Source organism: Lepisma saccharinum, chromosome 6 (genome assembly GCF_977018435.1).
Source record: "Lepisma saccharinum chromosome 6, izLepSacc3.1, whole genome shotgun sequence".
NCBI classification, from domain to species: Eukaryota; Metazoa; Arthropoda; class Insecta; order Zygentoma; family Lepismatidae; genus Lepisma; species Lepisma saccharinum.
This window is the reverse complement of record NC_139234.1, coordinates 28,435,756-28,451,478: the sequence shown is the minus strand read 5'-3', so window position 1 is coordinate 28,451,478 and position 15,723 is coordinate 28,435,756. Positions and strand designations below refer to the sequence as shown.

General features: G+C 36.6%; 1 protein-coding gene across 5 annotated transcripts in view; it reads right to left on the bottom strand.

The window, feature by feature from the left end:
- rdgA (retinal degeneration A) overlaps positions 1-15,723 on the bottom strand; it is a 288,837-nt gene that overhangs the window by 32,023 nt on the left and 241,091 nt on the right. For 3 of the 5 annotated variants that reach the window (XM_083123684.1, XM_083123685.1, XM_083123687.1), the window contains 3 exons: positions 10,806-10,949; positions 8,413-8,641; positions 4,965-5,249 (listed from right to left, as the gene is read on the bottom strand). In XM_083123684.1, coding sequence (XP_082979810.1) covers positions 4,965-5,249; positions 8,413-8,641; positions 10,806-10,949 — 658 coding nt within the window. The remainder of the gene's footprint in view (positions 1-4,964; positions 5,250-8,412; positions 8,642-10,805; positions 10,950-15,723) is intronic. The other 2 variants (XM_083123686.1, XM_083123688.1) reach the window with 1 other exon arrangement.

Below are 15,723 nucleotides of genomic sequence, written 5' to 3'. Positions count from 1 at the left end.
ATAATAACAAAATTTGCTGAGTAGAAGAACAGGAGAGCACAGTTCTTGTTTAAATGAGAGTCAACGTTCGTAGAAAGTTATGTTTCACAGCAATGCCTGTTTCTTTTGTAAATCATGTGAATGGTCATTATATTTTAAATTCGTTAAAAAAATAAGTCCAATTTTGTAGTTTAGAAGCATATAAATACCTGTTTTTTGTAATTCATGTGAATTGTCATTTTATTTTAAATTGTTTAAAAAAATAAGCCCCTGCCAAATTTGAGGCCACAAGACGCCACTGGTTTTCTGATGTTTTTTAAGATGGCAAATTACTCTATTAAATTGAGTTTAATTTGTCTTTTTGCACTCTTTTCTTGAACACAAAAAAATAGACTTAAAGAAACCAAATTTATCAACAGTGCAAGAGAACAAATTGAACTCAATGTAACAGTCATTTGCCATCTTCAAAAACATCAGAAAACTTAAATGAACTCGCAGCACCATTAGATTGGAAAGTACTACCAACAAAAAATGCAGTGTTTTTGTGTGGAATCCAGGAAGACAAATGACAGGTAAAGGTAAAGTATTCCCCTGTGCATAGCACCACGCCATAAAGGCGTATAGGGGGTGTGGGGGTAACGCCCCACACTTTCTTGATCCAGTCGTGAATGGGGGTGATGTGATCAGCATCATGCCCCTGACCGCCTTTACCCCCCAGGGTTTGCCCCAGGTATCCATGTTATTCGACGCTGGGTAGGCGCCGGGGCCGTTTCCACCGTTAGAAAAGTTCCCGGATTTCAACCGGCCGGGGATCGAACCCGGGACCTTGAGCATGGTAGTCAGACGCGTTACCGACTGAGCCACCGCTGCCATGACAAATGACAGCCATTTCACAATTAACAAATGGTCAACAGGAAGTGAGGCCATCTTTACTTCCTGTCAGCCAGGCAGCCCTATTGAATGGAGTAGGAAGAGTGACGGGGCAGTCTGCATCATCATTTACCTTCAGTTTTAACCAAACTTACCTTTCCCAAGTTCAAACACTGACTATTCTTGTCTGAAGTCCTCTAGAAGTTGCATGATGTGGTGATAGCTTGAGTAAAAAGTAAGTACATGCCAAAACTGGACATCAGCTCAGCTACTTAGTGAAATTTTCATATTCCAGATATCATTTTGCATAACTTGTGTGTGAATAAGATACACTTTAAAGAAACTAAATTTATTTTGGCAGGTATTTAGTTTAGCAATCATAGTACATGTAACTGCAGCTAAAATTTTGCTTTGATGTAAAAAACAAATGGTGGCATCAGATGCAGAAATGTTACTATATTTACAAATTTTATACTTATATTCTTCCATTCTTGCGATGATTTTTGTTCAGTGAAGAAACTTGGGGAATTTGTTTAACTTCTTACAGTGAAAGACCAGCTTACCTTGAAACACTCGCGCACAAAGAAGAACCAATTAACATACATTATTATGAAGGAGAATATAATTAAGAAAAATGCATGCAATAGAAACTAGAAAATGGAAGTTATATAAAAAAGAAATGTCAATTTGGTGTGCCAGCAAATTCCAGAAGACATGCTAATTAAACTGCACATATTGAAGTCCGTGAATTAGATTTATATATACTGTACTATGAACAAATGCATAAAGAATACCAAATGTACATCTACATGAGAATGCATTTTATTAGTTTTTATTAAATGTTCCTTTTTACAAATTTGACAATTATAGCATGCAAACCACCACCATGTACAGAAAAAATATCAAGAAACGACTCACCTCAAAGTATAATACTCTAATCCAAACAACTTTTCACGCATTCTGACAGCAGCATGCAAACAACCAGAAAACATTAATACATGCAAATACATATCATGCACCAGGAAATTCACACATTATTCCACATACTCATGTTGAGAGCCAGCAGCATAGTAAGGCAGTGAAGCTAACCAAATAATCCAAGAAAATTGTTTGACATTCTGCAAGTTTTAGCAGTTTTTATACACAGAGTAACATGAACAAGCAAATATGACTAATAATATGCAATTAGTCAATTTCATTGCATCCTATAAGTGCAGGGATGAGCATAAGTATACACAGTTTCCTTAAGAGATTAGAAAAAGTATTACAATCTACAGTATTGGTTTGATTAAGGTTTTGATGGATGTTGCATCTCTCTCAGCAAAAAGAAAAAAAATAATAACAATAATAACATTATTATTAATATTAATTACTAATCTGATGTTGTGAACCTTGAAAAATTAGATCTTTTATCAAGAAGGAAACAATTTTCTATGCTGCTTTTTTCAGTAAAGCATTAATTTCAATTGCTGCTGTCTTCATTAATTGAATTATGGATTTAGGACAATCGGGATAATGTTTATATGGAATACTTTTCCGGTTGCCAATTTCTATTGCAAAATAAGATTATGATGATGGTGTGAAAATATTGCAAATATACAAAAATGAAATTCACATATCACATATTAGCCTCAAGGCTACGGGAGTAATTCCAAGCAAATTTCAATTTTATTTAATGTCCACATAACGTAGATATTAAAGAAGAAAAAAAGGCTTTCTAGAAACTTAAAAATAGGTGTACTTGCAAATGGGTGAATCCTTGATCATCTTTCAGTTTCAAAACCATTTCCAGTAGCAATATGCCAAAAAAGGAAATTTACTGATTTTGATGTACTCATTGATAATTAAATGAACAGATTCTAATGCTGATATTTAGTCAGTCTCGACATATATCATTAACAGATAAATCATGCCATTTTCATCATGGCAAGGATAAAAATGGCATAACATGTCTGCTTTTACGTCTTTCACACTTTTATATTTATGAGAAGAAATAAAGTTATGAGATTTGAAATCCTTACAAGGAATCAGAGCTTTTAAAAAAAAAGAGTTAAATTTTCTTTACAGAAGAACACTAGACGGAACTATATCAATACGTTTTCTATGATTGAAATTTTGAAAGTAAGAAATTGTAAGTAAGACCTATTTTTTTAGAATTTAGAATATCAGAGTGGTTCTTGTAAATGAGGATATTTTTTAAAAATTTCTGCCGAGAAAGGTCCAAGATCCAGTGACATTAACAGGAGAAAACTTAGCATGGGGAAAAATTATCAAATTAGATGGGAAAATAATAATTTATGCTAAAAAAAAAGACTAAAAAATTATGAAACAAATATGATAATAATTAATGCGACCAACAAGTAAATATCCATACCACTTATTTGAGTATGTGTTTTGTATTCCAGATTTGTCCAATGCAACAAATATATCAAATTTTAGTATGAAAAAGCTATTTTCAACAAGTTGTAGATAAATTACATAATTATTGCAAGTTTTACTTGCCTCTTACTTTACATGCTGACAACACAGTGTTTACTACATATTTCGTTACTTTTCTTTGCTTTCAATTTCACCATCATTCATCAACGTGAATAAATATTAGATAATAAATCCATTACATTCTCAACTTTAGATATTATTCAACAATGGTCTGAGCATTCAAGTTTAATTTGAGTGTACAGAGATGACAATTCTTGCCATGTTCAAATTCTGATCAACTTTCAAATATCTTCAAATTCTGTCCTATTTTCCAACAGCAAAACAAACTGAAAATTCCTTTTCTGCTATTACCTCCATTGCAGTCCATTCCCCTGCAAACATAGTACAAATTAGACTATACAGAAATAACATTTAGTTTCCACCATTTTAGCTGAAGACAGAAAAGCAATAACGTATTTTTAACTGAATCTGCAATCAAATAAATGCTACAATTCCTGCCTCTGAAACAACCATGCATTGCGACTACATTATTTTCATAATAGCCAGGGTTTAATAAATACTTTACATGTTCGCAACACTTGAAGTATTTTCACCATCAAAGCAAAAAATTTAAATCTGCCTTGAACCAAATATGATTATGCTTAATCACACATAGCCTTCTCCGATAGTTGCATACTTAAATCCATTGTAATCATGGACAAGAATACCATGCTCTAAATCATGGTAGTATTTTAGCCATAGATTAAGAAAGCTATTTCTCAGATTTCAGCTGTTCTCTACTCTAAGGGGTTGGAACTGTTTCATGTAAGCAATCAGATCAATGCTGGTTATAGACCAAACAAATCTACCTTAAGGATTACAAAAAGCACCACTTAGTAAGAATACGATGAATTAATCAGCATGTGGGAACATTACAAAAAGGTTAAGATTCTAATTGTTCTCTAGCATAAACAATGATTTGTAAACAACTATAGAAAAATATAGTCAAAAATATTTAGGGAGCTTCCAGACCAAAATGACATGCAAGCTACATGATTCTTCCCGATCCGTAAAAAAGCATTTACCGTGCACGTGCGTCAACTGACAGATCGAGTCAACCCAGTGCATGCTATTGAGAAAACAACCCAGTCCGAATGATACCCAAGTAACGCATGCAACTTGTCGTGCCTGGTATAAAGGTTGCTTCTGAAGGTTTATTCCAAAGTGACAAGTGTCGATTGTCCCTTGTAACTTGTCACTTTATCCTGCAAGCCCCCTTGCACTAATTTTTCCACACGATGTAATTTCTAAATATCAAATATATGAGCAGCGTTCTTAGGTAAAACTGGGTGTCATATGCCGAACATCAAGTAGCTTGTACACAATCATCATGTTATTTGTATATTTCCTGGGAGAATAAATATCGATCTACGAATGTTTAATACCATAGCTCTTGGACTAAGCAGCACATCTACAGCTTTTGTAAGAACAGTGACCCAAGCCAATGTTTCAACAAGGTGAGCGGGCTAATGAAGCACAGCACAAGTACAAACAAAAGAAAGTGTGCTGTACGGTTATAATACCCATGCACAAAAAAAAAGTGTAACATGTAATTCCACAGCGTTTACAACCAGCATCCTATACGAGACAACCACGAGCAGCGGCCACCTTAGGGAAAGGAAGCACCGAGCACGTACCTAAGACAGTTTATGCTCGTTCCAGGGCTCATGAGTTCACGACAGGGGCTTTCGCCACCACTTTTATGGCCACTTTCGTCTCGTTCGGCCATTTCTACATTGGCTACTTGGTCGTCTTCTTGCATCAATTCAGGATTCGGTTCCTCAGGCAAACTAATAGATTCGTGTTCCGCACATTCTGTTTGACCAATGTTTGTGCTAATTTCAATGTTATCCTCAGTGTCGTTTGAGCTTTGTCGCTGTTTATCCTTATCCCATTTTTCATCTTCTCTGGAAGTTTCATCACTGTTGATGCAAAAACTGTAACTTACAAAGTAACTTTACCAACCAACCTGGCCATTAATAATAAAAATATTTCACATATGTGTAAACTGTGCTAGGAATGGATTTAGCACTTTTTGAAGGCCCTACCATAGACATGAATTTGTTATGTAGTTTTGGTATTATGGCATTTTGACATTTGACACTATACTAATAGCAACTACACAATCCACAGTACAATCCTAAACTATTTTTTTTTCTTGATCAATGTTCCAGAATACTTCATTTATACCTTTCTCAAGACTTGTTAACACAAGAATAATAATTCTTTGGAAGGGGATATGAAGTATATGCAAAAATAGATTTTCAGCCAATATAAATACAATGTTTTCATTAATACTTTTGCTTTTACATGAATCAGGTTCCACAGCAGATGTATTTAAATTCTGACCATATGCTTATATCAGGAACTACGTTAATCCTGTTGTCAAGTGCTAAATCAATTTCTAGTATATATTTCGCACCCTGTGCCATACCCAATATATGCATGTATATAGGTACATACAGTTAATATGCAGATTATTTAATAATCATTTGCATAATAATATATGTATGTAAAGAAACAATTCTACAACCTATTAACAATATATTAGCTATATTTCTCTTCACAAAATATGAAAAGGATTAAGAGGATGAGAAATTGATATTTGTGGTGAAATCATTGGATTAAATTTACAGCTATACAGTGAAAAAGAAGTGATATGGCAGTACGAGTTCGAAAATAAACCAAGCAGTTAAAAATAACACAGTTACACATGCATAATCCACAATCTACAGTACAATCTTGATTGAAAGTATCACGAACACACAGAAGAAATAGAGTAAAAATTCTACTGAACCTGGAAAAAAAAAAGTATTGTAAAATTGACCATGTACTATGTAACACAGCTGCAGTAAGCATTTACAAAATTATGTGCACTGTGCTTTTACACTGGAGATTTCAAAAGCATAATTTTTGTGGATATGAAATAATTTCTGCTTTGAATAGCAAAGAAGGGTGAAAGTTGAATTATGCTATACAGAATATTACCAGCCATTTCTTTGAAAATTAAATTAGCTAATAGAAAAGATTACTGGCACGGATAGAATTAATATGAACGCACTGAGAATTTAGTTTAAGTCTCCAACTTATACCTCCTTTACTAACACTTGTGCCCTTGCTCTATCACTGAGCTACCAAGGAAACCTCTAACCTCACTGCAAATGCCATTCTCAGTACTCTGCAATACCACATTCCTCGTGGCTACCCCTAGACATGGGGCAACCAGAGTAAATTCAGTTTGAAATACTTCCCTCAGTTGATGAAAGAAACACTACAAATGATATCGCCATTGCAGATGATAGAATCTATTAAAAATATGAATGCAATACAGCTGGAGTGAAAAATGGGAATGTCAAAGACTCAGGTTTGAGTCCTGGTTTTCGTTGCATTTTTCACTCTGTTTCTATGATTTCAAGCAATGGAATTTAACATTGTGTAGAGAAGATATCACACATGTCTCTGCGAGCTATACTGAGCTTAATCTACATTTTCATTGCTTTTATTTTCATATCTTTGCATTCACAGTTGCTGCGCAAGTTGTTTTAAAACTTAAGTCATATCCATCCATGTGATTTATTGTCACCAATGCTTGAACGGCACACACTCCCATCATGGCATTTCCTGGTTTCCCAACCAGTAATCCCAATTACCCTCACCATTTTTGTCCACACTGGAATTCAAATTTGTTATCTATCCATAGTTCACCCAATAACACTGCAGCAACTAACTTTAGTTTCAATTTTTTACAGTCCACTTGTACACAGATAGTCTTATACAGACTTGGCCTACAAATTTAAGAATGGGGAGTACAGTTTCCTTCATGAAACGTAAAGAGCTGACTTATGGAAATAGTACCCTATGAAATTGCTACTTAAAACGACGGTCATTCGGAAAGTAAAGAATATTTCACCATACAAAGATATTTATTAATAATATTGCAGAAACAGAATATACATCTTCTGCCAGTTGCTCCTTCATGTTCGAGAAAGGTAAAAATTTGAAGCTGCATCAATTCTCTTGAATGACGTGGTAGACCTTTTATTTCAGTGTATTCATGATGACCCGGATAGCTCCGTGTCATGAACATCTGTTTACCCATTCTTAAACATTAACATTATGCACCATTTCCAGACACTTGCTGCGTTTATAACACCTTTGCCACAGATTGCAACAAGTCTTTGATGAATGTCACAAGCAGAAAACAAATCATGCCACGCACCTTACAGTCGATGGGATTTGCAACCGGTGTGACACTCACCATGTGAACAGGTTGGTGGCACCAACTGCACCAAGCAACTGCCAATCACACTGAACACAGCAAACAAATGACTGCCTGCAACAAAACAGTTGCACTGGCTGTATGTGCAAACGTTCTTACTTTCCAAATGACCTATGCATAACTTCACAAAGTACATAAAGAGAGTAAACAACGGTTGAAGAATAATATTGCACCAAAAAATGACAAAATATTGCACTTATTTGAGAAATATTAAGTTAAAGAAGAAGTGGTTTAATTTTTCGTAAGAAATTCACGGAGTCTAACATTCGTTGATGTTATTTTTAACATCCATTATCTAACTTAATAATCAATACAAAGAGCTGCTTGCAGCTATCATGTGAGCAAAAGACGTACTCTAGCATACAATACTTTTACAACTTCCGAGTGAATTTCGACAGAAATGAAATAAATGTGCAGCAATATGAAACTGTACACCATGCTCTTAAATTGGGATCTGAACATCTATGTGCCACCACTTGGATTATGCTATCTGGGAGCCTTAAAAATTTGTTTACCACAACTGCTGTTCAACCAGATTTTAACATGAATATTTTGTTGCTACATACAAAAGGTCAAAGAGGACCTCCCTGATGGTGCAGTGGTAGCATAATCGCCTTGTAATCAAGGGGTCCCGTCTCGCGTTCGATACCTGGCAGAGGCACATAGTAGTTTGGATCCCACTTAAAAGTGTAGGTCCAGTCCAGATTAGCCTTACTGTGCATAAAATGGACTTAAAACACCAAATCAATCAATCAATCAAATTCATAGAGGCAAAAATAACACTTGATAGACATAAAGGAACTTACCTGAATTCCGGAGTACTCTCATCTTCCAAGATGCTTCCCGAGGACTGGTTCTCCAGCAGTGACCGATTGCTTGTTGTTGGAGAAGGGAATGCTGTTTCCTCATCTGGTGTTTGAGGTAATGTGGAAGATTCTGTGTCCAAGACAAAAAGTTCATCACTAGCTATGTCTGTCATGTAATGCAGGTGCTCCTGTGCTCTGTCAACGCGGAAGAACCTCTCTGCTGTGCAGGCTGCAAATAGAAATCATTCCTCATAGCAATAACATATAATAGATAATGTCCACTTAAAATTGAATTCTAATATTATTTATCATTAATTACATTCCAAAATTCTTAAAGATATCAATAAGGAATACCGGAAGTGACAGAATAAGGAATGAGGAGATTCAACGTGAGAGTGTGGTTTGTGAAGCTTCAGGTAAGAACAGGTCGAGCCCAAATGAGATTGTTTGGAATATTAAGAGCATCGGGATGAGAAAGAGTGTCAGTGAGAGTTTACAACCCACAGAGATGGGGAAAAAGGTTAAAGGGAAAACCAAGATGACAGTGGAAGGAGCAGGTAAAGGAGGGTAAGAAGAAGAGGATGCAGTTGGGGCATCGTTGAAAGATAGGAGTGATGGAGCCAGACTGGAAACTGAAGGATGTTTGCCACCCCCACCCCATGGCAGAGGGGTTTGCACAGCATACAGCAACACCACGAGTCCAGAGTTCGAATCCTGGCCAGGGCATGGTGGTTATTTGTGAGTGGTGCTTCATCAACGTCACCATATCATCTCTCATCCTCATCTTCATGATTAGCCAAAAGTGGCAGAAAAGCAAAGAAAAATAAACTAAATCAATCAAACAAATAACATGATTATGCTGATATATATATATATGAAACATCAATATGAAAAATGTACTTGCTGAGGGTTACAAGTTTTTTATTTACTTCAAGTTCAGATACATATGCCTTTTTCAAGAGTACTAAAGTTTAAACCAAGGATGTATTTACACGGGGGATCCCCCCTCCCAAACGACTTACCAATATACCAATATACTGAATAATCAAACTTTCTTAATTTCTGCCAAACTTACACAAATGTAAAGATTAGATTGAAATCTAGTGGTTTGAATGACAGTACATAAGAAGATATATGCACATTACTTATTATAATGATATGTAAGAAATATTAATCAGAAACTTTACATTCATCAACTAGAACTAAAATCATTTCTTGTTAATCAATAAATATTCCATTTTTAATTTTTGACATTAATTTTCTTACCAGGGGAGTTGTTTCTATACAAATATTATCAAATCCTAACTTCATGTAAGCTAGATAATGAGTAACTGCTGTTATAGCTTATTCATATACCCTCTTCTTACGCATGTAATAACAACATTAATTAATTTACATATTTTAATCAATTATTAACAGACCTACAAATTGTATCAACACATTAATTATTTGATTTATGTTATTATTATTATTTCTGTTGGAGCAAACTCCTCCTGAAATATAATTCTAGATATGTGCCTGGTTTAAATAATGCAACAATCTATTAGAAAACACAAAACAATCAGGATTCAAACAAGAGACCACAGAAACCCAGTAAACAAATACAGAAATTATAACCACTAGAAAGTATATTTTAAATATTGACGATTCACTATCACTTACACAGACATCTGCAAAAATTTTCATAGTAATAATTCACTCAATTGCTACATCACATTAAGACTTTAATTTATTTACAAGTTTTTGAATTGAAAAAGAAAAACTAATGTAAAATTCAGTTCCAGGATAAACTTTATAGCACACCAGAAGAAAACAAAAACACAGTTTTCAGATATTTCTTTTATGAATGTTATCAGAATAATGAAGAATATATATGTTTTTTTATCAAAGATCTCAAATTTGAATGAATAATTCTTCTGAATTGTGTGAATTGATTGATCGATTTGGATGATTTTTCTTCGCTTTTCTGCCACTTTCGGCAAATTGCAAAGATGAGGATGAGTGATATGATGAAACTGATAAAGGAACACTCACAAACACTAATGCCCAGGATGGGATTTGAACCTGGGACCCCTTGCATTGTAGCATACTGTGGTATACTTGCACTTAAGTAACATATGCAAACTACAGGTATTTCAAACCACATAGTGCCTTGTAACTGGTATAATAAATTGGAAGTAATTCCAATTTATTATGTGGTAACTGTTGATAGATAATATTTAGATAGCACAGTATCTTGAAATTATGCATTTTTCATGAACTTGTAGTTAGAAAGTTAAAATGTATGAAATGTAAAATCTAAGAGAAATTCTACCAAATTCCATTAGCAAGATCAAGAAAATAAAGTGTGCAGGACAGTAAAATTCAAGTTTCAAAGTAGAAAACATACTTACAGTCTACAAAGCACCAATCTTTGGACAGCTGTGATGAAAATTCTTTGTTTTCACTTTTCTCATCTTTCTGATGTTTAGCAATAATATATCGAACTTGTTCTAAGTCAGCACTGGGAGCCATTTCAATGAAACCAAGAGGAATAGCTGAAACAGACAAGTTTCAATATTCGTTAACATTTCAATTTTGAGTAACTGAATTAATTTAACCAAACTGAAACAACCACAAGAAATAGCCCAAGAAGGGAGCAAATAAAGGTGGTGGGGGGCAAAGCCTCGGGCATACAATATACACAGGGCCTATAACAAAAATATTTCAGAGGTTTGAAAAAAAAAATCAGATATTTGTTGCTTAGTCAATTGGCAGTACAATATAAACATTATCACAATTAATTTACAATATACTGGGTGCATCATTGGAAATGGGACATTTTTCAAATGGAGAATTCAAAGCAGGGAAAGAGGCTAGAGATGGAAGTAGGGTGGAATTGAACTCGCTCAGCCATACTATTTTTGGCTCAGTTCGGCTGGGCTCTGCTAAGCATGGCAGCAGTCTGGACATTAGAGCAGCCTGTGTTCGCACACGGCATTTTCGTGAAAAGTAATGAGTCGATTATTGAAACACGGTGAATCTTTTGGCACAATTTCAATATCAGGCATCAAGGGGCCATTCCAGTGTTTCAAACACATGGGACTGTAATCAAAATGAAACCACCTGGTCCTGTTGCAAAAGAACGAACCCCAGAGAATGCAGAAAGAGCGAGAGAGACCATCACGAGGAATCCAACCCATTCTGCTTGGCGACATGCCGTCAAATTGGGACTGAGTAAAAGAACATTACAGCAAATCTTACACAAGGATTTGGGATTCCATCTGTACAAACTTGCAATCGTGCAGAAGTTACATCATAAAGGGAATTATCCACAATGTTCAGCATTCACCAGGAACATGCTCGCCATTTTCGACGAACATGAAGATGCCATCCTCATGATGAGTGATGAAGCACATTTTCATCTTAATGGTGCAGTAAACAAGCTGAACTTCTGGTATTGGGTGCCAGTAAATCCCAGTGAAGTGCATGAACGACCATTGCACAGCCCAAAAGTGACTGTTTGGTGTGCTATTTGTGCATGTTACATTATTTGCCTGTACTTTTTTGAGGAGAATGGCAACACTGTGACTGTAGACTCCGCTCAGTACATCGAGATGGTCAACACCTTATTTGAACCAGAACTATGGAGACAAAGGATTAATAGACGAGAAGTGCGATTTCCACAGGATGAAGGCCACTGTGCATACTGCCAGGGCCTCAATGGATGTTTTGCAAGTCATGTTCCCTGGTCGACTTGTGTCACAATTTGGTGATGTTTCCTGGCCTCCCCAGTCACTTGACCTGTCAATATGCGATTCCTTTTTGTGTGGCTACGTGTACGAAGGAAAGCCACGCACATTAGACAAACTTAAGGATGCCATTCAGCAGCAAGTAGGACAGATCGCCCAAGAACTGTTGGAGAGGGTAGAAGAACAGTTCAAGGAGAGACTCCACATTTGCATTTGCCAAAACAATAGTCATTTAAGTGACATTATTTTCCATACATAATCTGCCTCTGCCTCAAGTGGCATATGATACTGCATCATTTCATTTTGGTATACAAAATGTTCACTACACATTACTGGAGCTCTATCTACTTTAAAATCGTCCGATTCCTGTGATACACCCTGTATATATGTATCATCATCATCCAAGAGTAATAAGCAAACATGTTCAATGTTAAAACCAAGAAATATGGGAGGCTAATGAAAGTTTCTATACTATCGTTTCTTTTCATATCCAATGTGCCACTGGTGTGACTGGCAATCCTGGGGGAAAGGGAGGGTTAAAGGCAGCCAGAGCATGGTGCTGATCACATCACCTCCAAAATGGCCAAGATCAAGAACGTGTCGGGCTCTAACCCCACATCCCCTAAATGTACCTTCGTGGCACGGTGCTATGTGCATGAGGAACTTTACCATATAAAATAATATTTGGTAACGGTAGGATAAGCCGGAGACGGATTTCTTAAAATTTACAGGAGAAAAGACGAGAAAGTACTTACGGAATTGTGTTCTTGAGGTCTTTACGAAGCCGGAGGTATTGTTTTTTAGAATCGTGCTACGTTTTTTGCCCGTAAAAAAGGTATTTTTCGTCAATCATGCATCTCCGTTGTGCGATAGCTCGTGCCGCCATTACCGTTGACTACGTGAATCAAATGTTCCGTGCGTTTGGTTATGTAACCCCCTCACAGTGTAGCAACCACGCGGAAGTTTGACAAGATGACGTGTCAAGGTTGCGTGGTGAAAATGTTCCCTGATATTGAGGATCCGCGAGATTTTCTAATCGAACATGGAATATTGAAAGAAGAAATGGAATGTCCGAAATGTTCAAGTATGTGCAAGTTGCACATTGCTCGGGATGGGAAATGGCTGTACATATGTTCGAAAAGAGTGCAGGGGCGTGGGAAATTAAAGCATAAAAGATTTCCATGTGGATTCAAAATCTCTGCAAGGAAGGGTACATTTATAGGACAAAGTAAATTAACTGTTCAGAATATCGTGAAATTTTGTAAAATTTGGCTGTTGTTGCCCTACCCAAGACAAGAGTACATGAAATTCGAACTGAACATGTGTTCAATAACAATTGTGGATTGGTCCAACCACTGCCGGCAAGTGTGCGAAGACTGGGTTCTTGCCAATTCGAGACCAATAGGAGGTCCTGGAGTGGTTGTAGAAGTTGATGAAGCTAAGTTCGGAAAGACCAAAAGATGTTTGAATAGAAGAGCACGTCCAGTTGGGGGTCAGTGGGTGTTTGGAGGAATTGAAAGGGAGAACAGTGATCGTTTCTTCATGGTTCCTGTAGAAAAACGCAACGAACAAACTCTGCTACAAGTAATACAGCAATTCATTCTGCCTGGAACAACCATTATTTCAGATTGCTGGAAAGCATATATAAACTTGCAGGGAGCAGGGTACACGCACCTCAGAGTTAACCACAGTGTGGAGTTCATCGACACACCTGCAAGTGGACATATCCATAATGAAAATCAGCAAAGAATGAGAGGCGCCAATGTAGAAGTTCATTCTCAAAACATTGAAAGAGCCTGGCGTAATGTCCGTCATTCCATCCCAATGTTTGGTCGCAAGAAACATCACTTCACGGGTTACTTATCGGAGTACCTCTTCAAGAAAAAATTCCCACTTGAGAGAAGAGTCCATGAATTTTTTAAGCATGCCGGTCGCATGCAATACATTTAAGTGTTGTGAAAATTATTTTTTTTTTCGGTGAAATTAATAAAATGATTTTTGTTTGGTGAAAGTAATAAAAGACATTTAAGTGTGGTGAAAGTTAATTTTTTTCTGTGAAAATAATATATTTTTTTTTGGTGAAATTAATAAAATTAATATTTTTTTTTTTGTGAAATTATTTTTTCTAAATTTTCGTAACCTAACTGAACCTAACCTAACTTTACGTGAATGGTTTGTGGAAGAAGTTTCGATAGCTCTTTGTGGAAAAATTGTCGGATGAAAAACATTTTGTGAATAGCCTGTGCGACATTTATAGGTTCATACGTTTGGCAACACTGCACATCATCTGACAGTACTGCATATCAGCTGACGACAGACAACGTGAGTCAAGCTTTGGCCGCCGAATTAGGAACGACAAATAAAGAATCATAACGTTAAAAGTAACGTGTTTTTCATGGAAAACAAGTTATCGCCAGCTTCAAAAATCTTCCGCACTGCATATGAGGTAAGTACCAATGATTTTTATTTGAAAACAACCGAGTATAAAGTGTCTCCGGCTTATCCTACTGTTACCTAATATTTTCACAAGATTTCATTCTATAATTGTCCTCCTCCCTGTCGTGCGGTGTAAGACATTGTGCTTTGGGCTCCGACTGCGGGACAGCATGGATTCGAGTCTACCTGGGTTTTCATCCTGTGTATAGGACTGGTGGCAACCCACCATCGTGAGGAAATTGGGGAGCTACGAGTGAGTAGCGTAATCTGGTCTCGGAAATCTCCTATAACTGCTGAGGGTTCGACGTGCTGACCCCACACCACCCCATTACCGGCTGAAGATCTCCGCACCTCTAGGTAGGATTGTGGGAGAGAGACTGGCAGTCGGGAGATAGGCCAAGGCCCTTCCAGGGCTGTCGAGACAAGGATTATTATTATTCATTCTATAATTAAACAAATAGTGCACATTAACTATTTTTGATTGAAATATTTGTACAGAATTTCTATGTAGGCAGTGCTTGGTTTAGAACACAATTTCAGTAATTTTGAATATTTTAAAGTATGTCACAACAATCTACGAAGTGAGAAAAATGAGATTACGTGTTTAATTGGAAGCATCAGCATCCTATAAATTCTAGAATGGGGCCCCCTGTAGTGTGGGATCTAGGGTGAGTGGCCGAGCTGTCCCTCCCTGGGGCAGACTGGAGCAAATACTCTACTTGTATGCCAGTTAAGTACTCAAATGCAAAATTTCCAACCAGGATATTTCTCATGAACATATAAACTTTTTTATGACCTGGCGACATGCACACACACGCTTGTGCACTTGAAAATTGGTAACCCTCCATCTACAAACAGCATTAAGGTTTGGTTCAACAAGTTTATGAAGACCGGTAATGTTTTTGACAGGAGAAGAAGTGCAAGCTCCAATCCAAGCAAGGCAAATTTCAAACGAGTTCACGTGTCATTTGAGCAAAGTCCACGGATCTGGAGAGCATCCCGAGATTTAAATATGCCACCAACAATGCCTTGTAAAGCCTGAAAGTGAACATGTGGATGGCATGACGCATGACTGGACTGTTCTTTCAGTTTCAAGAGGCTAAAGTTGAAAACAAACATTTACTTTGGCATGTTAGAAATTTCC